This window comes from Engystomops pustulosus, chromosome 7, assembly GCF_040894005.1.
Source record: "Engystomops pustulosus chromosome 7, aEngPut4.maternal, whole genome shotgun sequence".
Lineage (NCBI taxonomy): Eukaryota > Metazoa > Chordata > Amphibia > Anura > Leptodactylidae > Engystomops > Engystomops pustulosus.
Genome location: NC_092417.1, coordinates 146,930,133 through 146,941,316, shown reverse-complemented (window position 1 = coordinate 146,941,316; position 11,184 = coordinate 146,930,133). Strand labels below are relative to the sequence as shown.

At 45.0% G+C, this 11,184-nt stretch overlaps 1 protein-coding gene across 1 annotated transcript in view; it reads left to right on the top strand.

The window, feature by feature from the left end:
- The first annotated feature begins 366 nt into the window (after positions 1–366).
- LOC140070980 (mucin-5B-like) overlaps positions 367–11,184 on the top strand; it is a 65,258-nt gene continuing 54,440 nt past the window's right edge. Inside the window, exons 1-2 of the mRNA XM_072118151.1 lie at positions 367–472; positions 4,471–4,558. Of these exons, the coding sequence (XP_071974252.1) occupies positions 368–472; positions 4,471–4,558 (193 nt within the window). The 5' untranslated portion in view covers position 367. The remainder of the gene's footprint in view (positions 473–4,470; positions 4,559–11,184) is intronic.

The following is an 11,184-nucleotide window of genomic DNA, read 5'->3' as shown; positions in this document are numbered from 1 at the left end:
CTAGCATGCTCTGTTTTGCGACTTATTAGATGTAAGAATAGGATAATTCCAAGCCCGAAAGTCTCACAAGTTGAGCAAACAACTGGGCTACAAAGATAAATATGGCTTCTGCATTACATTCTGGAGGCAGATAACTTTGGTACGCTGCTTAATTCTGCACCTAAAAAGTCTCAACCTGCGAAAAGTCTCACAAAAATGTGCACAAAAAAAGAAATAGAAAGCAATAGGAGTGATACATGCCCCCCTTAGTGTTCTTCTTAACATGCATATAAATAATTAGAGAATCATTCTGATTACAGAGAAGGAAATTCATTTATTAGCATGAACTTGGCCAACAAAAATTTGGAACTTGTCTTTCAGCTTTATTATGTATGAAAAAAAGAACGCCGTTGAAGTGAAAGATTCTTGTGAAAACTTAAAAATCTCTGCTAATGGTATTACAGTTTTCTGGAACTGGGGTGACAACCTCAAGGTAAGGAAATCTTGGAAAACATAATTATGATTCTTTTCAAAATATGATTTGCATTATATAACAGTGAAATGACAATTCTTAAGCAACTCCTTCTAGAAGTTTAGCCTGGACACAGTATTCAGAAATCTAAAATACAAGAGGGGAGATTCATTTTGCCTCCTCGGTTACTTTTCCTGTATCCCCAACTAAAAAAAAACTTTGGAGTTATTGGGGAGCAGGCAGTGAGCAGGGTGGGCGGAGGGCGGGCAGGGGCGTGAACGTTTGGCCCTCCAGTTTTACTATAGTTGCCATCAGAAAACCGGAGTCTCCTTCAGACCCACTCCCTGCCCCAAAGTGGCATGCTGGTGGGGGAAACAGCAAAAGTGGTGGGGAAGGGGAAATTCATGTGCCTTTGAGGCATAATGAATCTCCCCCATCATGTTGAGAATATCAATACCAGATCTGCAATGAGCCACCAAAGGTCCATACTGTATGTTTGCTTGAGTTTTAGAATTGTTTGGTGTATCTTAAAAGGACTCTGTCACCAGATTTTACCCCATTCAACTAGTAGTGCCCTCTGGTAGGATATGAAGGGTCCTTTCTAGAATTTCCTCATTTATGGGAAATCTGACCCGTTTACCAATGAAAAATCTCCTCCATAGTCATGATTTTACCTTACATGAGTCAAGTTTAGTGGCTGCACTTTAGGCATCACCGGTTCAGATTTATTAAAGTCCCTGCACCAGTTTTATGTGCAAACAGTTTGCACATGTATTTAGAAAGTGTCCACAACATATTTGTGTGGCAGCTGCACTATACCCAACATGACACAAAATTCTACACTGAAATGGGCGGACCGTGCGTCCGACAGCATGTGCAGAGTCCGACAGAAGTGTGTGGCAAGGCCCATGTTAAAGGTGCACCAAAAAAGTTGGTGCACATTGTTGGAGCAGCGCCCTCTGCACACTCCATAGGCCCACTGCACATGGTGCAATTTGCACAGTTTTTGATAAATGTGGGCCACTATGTTTAGTTGTATAGTAGCTTTGGTTGTATATTAAAGATAAGAATCTCATCTTTCAGAGCACATTAGCCTTGTGGTTCTATGAGCTACAGAACCGGAATTACAAGTAGTTAAAAAATAGGCAGTAACTGGATCTTTATCTGCTGCTCACATTTCCATTTATAACTATAACTTTAACTGTCTGATTTTAAACCTTATGTAATTTGAAAGAGGAATTTCTTATCTTTCATATCTCACCAGAAGTACATTTATAGGTGCTATAGAACAAAAGATAGGGGCTTCTGAAGTGACACTCTCCTTCAGCCTCTAAACAATGAGAACATATATACAAAAGTCACAAACACTACACAGATCTGATACAAGTGGAGGGTTGACCCTGCATGTGAGGGCTCACAATCAGTATGGGAGAGTAGATGGAGACACAAGGCGAGGGAGCAGAGCACTGGGTTTACCTTTTGGTAGGGAGTTCCTGAGTATGGGGGGATGTGCAGGAGAAGTTCTGGAGACAGAATAGATGGTAAGAGAGAGAAGCAGATGATCTTGTGAGGAGCCAAGATTATGTGGACTTTTCTCTGCATATTTTACATGACTTTGAAGGAAATTATTTTATAGGTAAATAGCTGAGATTTCACATAAAAGAGGGAATTCTATAAAATGACATTTCATACCCTACCTGAGGGGTCTAGTGGCTTAATGGGGTAAAATCTGGTGACAGGTTCCCTTTAATGCAATTTGTAAAATCTAATATATTCAAATTAATTATAGCCTAAAATTTTTGTTTCCGTCTTCCTTTTTTTAGAGAATTTATAAATAAAATATGAATTGTTCCGAGGCCCTAGCACAAGTGCTCTGGAGTGTTGTGAACAATAACATAATGAGCTGTACTACAGGCTTATCTACATCACATTCTGGACAGTGTCACTTTGTTATCTGATTCAAATCAAAGTACAGGCATTGTTTGCACATTGCTAAGTATTTTATGTAGAGTCAAAAGTTTAGCTAGAGGTGCTACATGAATCGCTTCATTGTGAAATACTAAAAGTTCCTGGCCAGACTTGTCGCCTCGCCATGTATGATTAAAGATTTTTTAAAGAATAATTAGAAATGACAGAATTTAATAGAATTATGACAAATATTTAGGGAAAATAATTAAAAAGGAACCTGTCACCAGCCGCACGGCTCTTAAATCCAGAAACATAACTTATAGTGGCAGTTAAGTGTTCTCTAGGATTGCCCTTATGACAGTCCAAAGCTGCCTTTATCCTGAAAACTAAAGTTATATTCACGGAAATGTACGAGTCATGAGGATGTGGTTCGGCGTACAGGAGTCAAGTGCTCATCCAACCTCCAGACTGCCTTGTCATGTAAACCCTGCCTTCTTCCCTCCGTCGAGCAGATACTTGACCTGCCTCCTAGAACTCCGCCACCTCCCAGTTCTCCGGCGCTCTTGTTTGAAATCTTGCACATTCAAAGTGCGCCTGTTATGTCCTCTCCAACCCTGCTCTTACCCAGAGGGAGATACGTGCACTGTGCATGCGCCATCTCCAACACACTTCACACTGCGCACCTGCTAGCTGGCGGTGCTGGCAGGGCCTACATGACAAAGTGGCCTTGAGGGTGGGTGAGTGCTTGACTCCTGTATCCTGATGCCTACCCCCTTGACTGGTACATCTACGTGCATATAATAAAGGCAGCTCTGGAACATAATAAGGACATACCTAAAGAACACTTAACAACTGTAAGTGTGTACTGTAAGGTATGTTTATAGGTTTAATAGCCATGAGGCTGGTGACAGGTTCCTTTTAACAAATGAATTATATATGATTAGTAGAGGTTGTCTCCATAATCACATATACACTGATGTGTCACACTTATCAAAAGAATAGGGATCAATATAGCAATAGCTTAACTTTCAGATGCAGCTTGTAGGTGCTTTAGAGAATCATAGTATATCAGTTTGGAAAAAGACGCAGTCCCATCAATTCCAACCTATAACGATTAAGCAAATGTTTTTTTTCCTATAACCTGTGATGTTTTTTAAGCCATCCACACAATGCCCCAACTATCTTCTAGATTGTCTATGTGGGTGAGTGGCTTCATAAGACCATAGAATCTCTAGAAAAGATACCATCCATTTTCCACCTTTTCCTACCCTCATTAAAAGCAAACTTCTTGTAGAAACCCTAAATTGAATCCATGTTGAATCCCAATTAGCTCAATGGGGAACATGTATCAAACTTTTGGCTTGCCTTTTTCTTTAATTTTTGAGACTTTTCATGGTGCTTGTGTTCATCTGCTTTTTTTGCGCCTAAAACAGTCTTCTTTCAAACCATTGTCTATTTTTCTGCCTTGTTCTCTGAGTTATCACCTGAATCCAGATGTGAAAGTTGCGACTTTTTAAAAAAACTCTAAAATTTTGGCGCAAGTCTATGGCTGCCACTGACTAGGCGTAGAAATAAGCTTAGAACTGAAAGTGACAAATTTACTAAAGACCAAATGCCGCTAAGGAAAAAACGCTAATTTACATCAGCACCAGTAGAAAAGCCCCAAAAAACAGACAGTCAAAGCCTGACTTATGATACATGTGACCCAATGTATCATAATGTATGCTTTAAGATTTGTCAATGTCGATAATTCTTTTACCCATTCCATTTTAACCCATTCCATGTGTCTTACTATATAAGATAAAATACGATAATCCTTTATTAGTCCCACATTGGGGAAATTCCTCCTATATCATCCTATATCTTCAAAAAAATAAGCCTTCATGAACCCAAATGGTAGAACTGGTAAGAAACTTGGTCATTAACTTTCTTAGTTATCTGAGTTTTAGTGTAGAGTTTACAGGATGAAGTAACTCTAGAATTCTAGAATAACTCTAGAATAAGTCTAGAGTTAACTCTAGAATTTTATTTTGAGAGATATCTATAATACAGTAATGTGCAACCATAGATTTTACTAATGTTTAAACTCTTCAGAAATCTTTTTCTTCTAGGTGGAGTTAGATGAACAGTACAAGAAGAAGGTGTGTGGAATGTGTGGCAATTATGATGGCAGTGCCATGAATGATATCCAATGGGAAGGTTGGTAAACAAAAGTGTCCTCTATGAAATGTAAAATACAGTGTTAAAACGTTTCCCATTGAATATGGTTAATCTTTTATTCCATGAAATAAGAATCCCTAGTTTTCCTTTATTCTCATCATATTCCTTTTGTGCCATATGTTTTTACCAATGTTATAAATTATTTCTACGGTAATCAACTTTAGAGATGAGCGAACACTAAAATGCTCGGGTACTCGTTATTCGAGACGAACTTTTCCCGATGCTCGAGTGCTCGTCTCGAATAACGAACCCCATTGAAGTCAATGGGAGACTCGAGCATTTTTCAAGGGGACCAAGGCTCTGCACAGGGAAGCTTGGCCAAACACCTGGGAACCTCAGAAAAGGATGGAAACACCACAGAAATGGACAGGAAACAGCAGGGGCAGCATGCATGGATGCCTCTGAGGCTGCTTAAACGCACCATTATGCCAAAATTATGGGCAACAGCATGGCCATGAAAGAGTGACAGAATGAAGCTAGATAGCATCTAAAACATCCAATAATTGACCCTGACACTATAGGGGACGGCATGCAGAGGCAGCAGCAGCAGCGGCAGGCTAGAGAGTGGCATGGCGACATACCCTAAATGGACTCAGGCTTCAAACCAATGGGTGGCAGAGAGGAACCAAAGGAGGTGAGCAAGAAGCGCTCAAATAATATCGGTACATGATAAAAGTTTGCCAGTATATTTTGTGGATTACACAGCAGGGTGGCGACAAAGTTAACATGGAAGCCATGAAAACAACCCAAAATTCTGCCTGACACAGCTCGTTTGATAAGGGGACCATGTATGGAGGCAGTGAACTAGTAGTAGATTAAAGGTGCTGCAGTTAAAACTATGTTAGTTGGATCTTGGCATGGAGCTGGCGCTCCGCTGCCAGGCGAGCTTTCGCCAATCCAAGCCCCTGTCTCTAGGCTACTCCCCAAACAGCACTTCTAAGAACCTTTTGTATAAGATCAAGTGTAGTAGCGTTCTTATAAGTTTAGGATATGCCGGGTGAGGGGAATGTAAACAGATGCGCAAGAAGCGCTGAAATAATATTGGTAAATGATAAAAGTTTGCCAGTATATTTTGTGGATAACACAGCAGGGTGGCGACAAAGTTAACAACTTTGATGTGGAATCCATGAAAACAACCCAAATTTCTGCCTGACACACCTCGTTTGATAAAGGGACGATGTATGGAGGCAGCTATATGGACGACTTTTGGAGGTAGCAATGGAGACAACGTGTGGAGGCTGCTATGGAGACAATTTAATTTGGATAGTGCCTGTATGTGGCAGTCCCAAAAATTTTTCAAACCAGAGGAGCAGGTAGGTGGCCCTCCAGTAAAATGGAATAGATTGAGTGCCTATATGTGGCAGTCCAAAAAAATTTTCAAACCAGAGGAGCAGGTAGGTGGCCCTCCAGAAAAATTGAATAGATTGAGTGCCTGTATGTGGCACTCCCAAAAATTGTTTAAAACAGAGGACCGGGTAGGTGGCCCTCCAGAAAAATTGAATAGATTGAGTGCCTGTATGTGGCACTCCCAAAAATTGTTTAAAACAGAGGACCGGGTAGGTGGCCCTCCAGAAAAATTAAATGCATAAAGTACTATAGCTAGAGCCAGTGGGCCCTGTCAAAAAATAGCCAGTTTCCTCTGCTTTACTGTACAAAGAGGAGGAGAAGGAGGAAAATGAGGAGGAGGAGGAGTGGATCAATTATTCAGGTTGAGCTTCCTTCACCTGGTGGAGATTGGAAATTATGAGAAATCCAGGCTTTATTCATCTTAATAAGTGTCAGCCTGTCAGTCGACAGGCGTGTACGCTTATCGGTGATGATGCCACCAGCTGCACTGAAAACCCGCTCGGACAAGACGCTAGCGGCAGGGCAGGCAAGAACCTCCAAGGCGTACAGCGCCAGTTCGTGCCACATGTCCAGCTTTGAAACCCAGTAGTTGTAGGGAGCTGTGTGATCATTTAGGACGATGGTATGGTCAGCTACGTACTCCCTCACCATCTTTCTGTAAAGATCAGCCCTACTCTGCCGAGACTGGGGACAGGTGACAGTGTCTTGCTGGGGTGACATAAAGCTGGCAAAAGCCTTGTAAAGCGTACCCTTGCCAGTGCTGGACAAGCTGCCTGCTCACCTACTCTCCCTCGCTACTTGTCCCGCAGAACTACGCACTCTGCCGCTAGCGCTGTCAGAAGGGAAATACTGTTTCAGCTTGTGCACCAGGGCCTGCTGGTATTCATGCATTCTCACACTCCTTTCCTCTGCAGGGATGAGAGTGGAAAGATTTTGCTTGTACCGTGGGTCCAGGAGAGTGAACACCCAGTAATCGGTGCTGGAATAAATTCTTTGAACGCGAGGGTCACGGGATAGGCAGCCTAGCATGAAATCTGCCATATGCGCCAGAGTACCAACGCGTAAGAATTCACTCCCCTCACTGGCCTGACTGTCCATTTCCTCCTCCTCCAACTCCTCCAACTCCTCTTCTTCTGCCCATACACGCTGAACAGTGAAGGACTCAACAATGGTCCCCTCTTGTGTCTCGCCAACATTCTGCTCCTCTTCCTCCTCATCCTCCTCCACCTCCACCTCCTCCGATATGCGCTGAGAAACAGACCTGAGGGTGCTTTGGCTATCAACAAGGGAATCTTCTTCCCCCGTCTCTTGTGACGAGCGCAAAGCTTCCGACTTCATGCTGATCAGAGAGTTTTTCAACAGGCCAAGCAGCGGGATGGTGAGGCTGATGATGGCGGCATCGCCACTGACCATCTGTGTTGACTCCTCAAAGTTACTCAGCACCTGACAGATATCAGACATCCACGTCCACTCCTCATTGTAGACTTGAGGAAGCTGACTGACCTGACTACCAGTTCTGGTGGAAGTTGACATCTGGCAGTCTACAATCGCTCGGCGCTGCTGGTAAACTCTGGATAACATGGTCAGTGTTGAATTCCACCTCGTGGGCACGTCGCACAACAGTCGGTGAGCGGGCAGTTGGAGGCGGCGCTGCGCTGCCCTGAGAGTGGCAGCATCTGTGCTGGACTTCCTGAAATGCGCACAGATGCGGCGCACCTTCGTGAGCAAATCAGACAGATTGGGGTATGTCTTGAGGAAACGCTGAACTATCAGATTTAACACATGGGCCAGGCATGGCACATGTGTCAGTCTGCCGAGTTGCAGAGCCGCCACCAGGTTACGGCCGTTGTCACACACAACCATGCCTGGCTTCAGGTTCAGCGGTGCCAGCCACAGATCAGTCTGCGCCGTGATGCCCTGTAATAGCTCTTGGGCGGTGTGCCTTTTATCGCCTAGGCTCAGCAGTTTGAGCACCGCCTGCTGTCGCTTAGCGACGGCACTGCTGCTGTGCCTAGAGCTACCGACTGATGGCGCCGTGCCCACGGATGGTAGTTCGGAGGAGGAGGTGGAGGAGGGGTGGGAGGAGGAGGAGGCATAGTAGGCCTGAAACACCAGGACCGAGGTAGGCCCCGCAATTTTCGGCGTCGGCAGTATATGACCAGCCGCAGGGTCAGACTCGCTCCCAGCCTCCACCAAGTTAACCCAATGTGCCGTCAGCGATATATAGTGGCCCTGCCCGGCAGCACTCGTCCACGTGTCCGTGGTCAGGTGGACCTTGTCAGAAACGGCGTTGGTCAGGGCACGGATGATGTTGTCTGATACGTGCTGGTGCAGGGCTGGGACGGCACATCGGGAAAAGTAGTGGCGGCTGGGGACCGAATACCGAGGGGCGGCCGCCGCCATGAGGTTGCGAAAGGCCTCGGTCTCTACTAGCCTATAGGGCAGCATCTCCAGGCTAAGCAATCTGGAGATGTGCACATTAAGGGCTTGGGCGTGCGGGTGGGTTGCACTATATTTGCGTTTCCGCTCCAGCGTCTGGGGTATGGAGAGCTGAACGCTGGTGGATGCTGTGGAGGATCGTGGAGGCGACGATGGGGTTTTTGTGGCAGGGTCCTGGGCAGGGGGCTGACTATCAGCTGACACAGGGGAAGGAGCAGTGGTGTGCACGGCCGGAGGTGAACGGGCTTGTTGCCACTGAGTGGGGTGTTTAGCATTCATATGCCTGCGCATACTGGTGGTAGTTAAGCTAGTAGTGGTGGAACCCCTGCTGAGCCTGGTTTGGCAAATGTTGCACACCACAGTCCGTCGGTCATCCGGTGTTTCCTTAAAGAACCTCCAGACTTCTGAAGATCTAGCCCTCGCCGCAAGAGCCCTCGCCACGGGAGCTTCACTAGTTGACACATTTGGCGCTGATGCACCAGCTCTGGCCCTGCCTCTCCGTCTGGCCCCACCACTGCCTCTTCCAACCTGTTCTGGTCGAGGACTCTCCTCCGTCTCAGAAGCACTGTGTTCACCCGGCCTCTCAACCCAGCTTGGGTCTGTCACCTCATCATCCTCCGATCCCTCAGTCTGCTCCCCCCTCGGACTTTCTGCCCTGACAACAACTTCCCCACTGTCTGACAACCGTGTCTCCTCATCGTCGGACACCTCTTTACACACTTCCACTACGTCAAGAAGGTCATCATCACCCACAGACTGTGACTGGTGGAAAACCTGGGCATCGGAAAATTGCTCAGCAGCAACCGGACAAGTGGTTTGTGACTGTGGGAAGGGTCCAGAAAACAGTTCCTCAGAGTATGCCGGTTCAAATGCCAAATTTTCCTGGGAGGGGGCAGACTGGGGGGGAGGAGGCTGAGGTGCAGGAGCTGGAGGAGTGGCGATTTCGGTGACATGGGTGGACTGCGTGGAAGACTGACTGGTGGACAAATTGCTCGAAGCATTGTCAGCAATCCACGACATCACCTGTTCGCACTGTTCTGGCCTCAACACTGCTCTACCACGAGTCCCAGTAACTTCAGACATGAACCTAGGGAGTGTAGCTCTGCGGCGTTCCCCTGCTCCCTCATAAGCAGGTGGTGTCTCACCCCGGCCAGGACCACGGCCTCTGACCCCTGCAGTAGTTGGACGCCCACGTCCCCGCCCTCGTCCTCTACCCCTAGCCCTCGGGTTAAACATTTTTAAAATGAGAGTTATAACTTTAATTTTTTTTTAACTTTTTTTTGTGTTTTTTGTGTTTTTGAGTTTTTAAAACCAAACGATGCGATCCTATTGCTATGGCTATTTTCTAGCCAAGTATGAAAGCACACTACTATGCCATATGAGATGACACTGAGTTATTAAACAAAATAAACGTAAAATAAAAAAGGACAAATGGCAGACTGTGCCTAATTGAAATCCAACCCCTACTAAATTTTCCCACTTCGGTCTTTGCAATGGATATGTGCGTCACTAAGCGCAAAACACAGCGGTCGCAAGTCTCACTACAAATTGCTCACAATTGGCTAGTAGATGCACTGCAGCAAGTACAGCCACCAGCAGATCAACCAGAAATCAAATATATAACGCTACTGTAGGCGTAAGTAAGCCGTTTGGATTCTCCTATGGCTATTTTCTAGCCAAGTATGAAAGCACACTACTATGCCAGATGAGATGACGCTGAGTTATTAAACAAAATAAACGTAAAATAAAAAAGGACAAATGGCAGACTGTGCCTAATTGAAATCCAACCCCTACTAAATTTTCCCACTTCGGTCTTTGCAATGGATATGTGCGTCACTAAGCGCAAAACACAGCGGTCGCAAGTCTCACTACAAATTGCTCACAATTGGCTAGTAGATGCACTGCAGCAAGTACAGCCACCAGCAGATCAACCAGAAATCAAATATATAGCGCTACTGTAGGCGTAAGTAAGCCGTTTGGATTCTCCTATGGCTATTTTCTAGCCAAGTATGAAAGCACACTACTATGCCAGATGAGATGACGCTGAGTTATTAAACAAAATAAACGTGAAATAAAAAAGGACAAATGGCAGACTGTGCCTAATTGAAATCCAACCCCTACTAAATTTTCCCACTTCGGTCTTTGCAATGGATATGTGCGTCACTAAGCGCAAAACACAGCGGTCGCAAGTCTCACTACAAATTGCTCACAATTGGCTAGTAGATGCACTGCAGCAAGTACAGCCACCAGCAGATCAACCAGAAATCAAATATATAACGCTACTGTAGGCGTAAGTAAGCCGTTTGGATTCTCCTATGGCTATTTTCTAGCCAAGTATGAAAGCACACTACTATGCCAGATGAGATGACGCTGAGTTATTAAACAAAATAAACGTAAAATAAAAAAGGACAAATGGCAGACTGTGCCTAATTGAAATCCAACCCCTACTAAATTTTCCCACTTCGGTCTTTGCAATGGATATGTGCGTCACTAAGCGCAAAACACAGCGGTCGCAAGTCTCACTACAAATTGCTCACAATTGGCTAGTAGATGCACTGCAGCAAGTACAGCCACCAGCAGATCAACCAGAAATCAAATATATAGCGCTACTGTAGGCGTAAGTAAGCCGTTTGGATTCTCCTATGGCTATTTTCTAGCCAAGTATGAAAGCACACTACTATGCCAGATGAGATGACGCTGAGTTATTAAACAAAATAAACGTGAAATAAAAAAGGACAAATGGCAGACTGTGCCTAATTGAAATCCAACCCCTACTAAATTTTCCCACTTCGGTCTTTGCAATGGATATGTGCGTCACT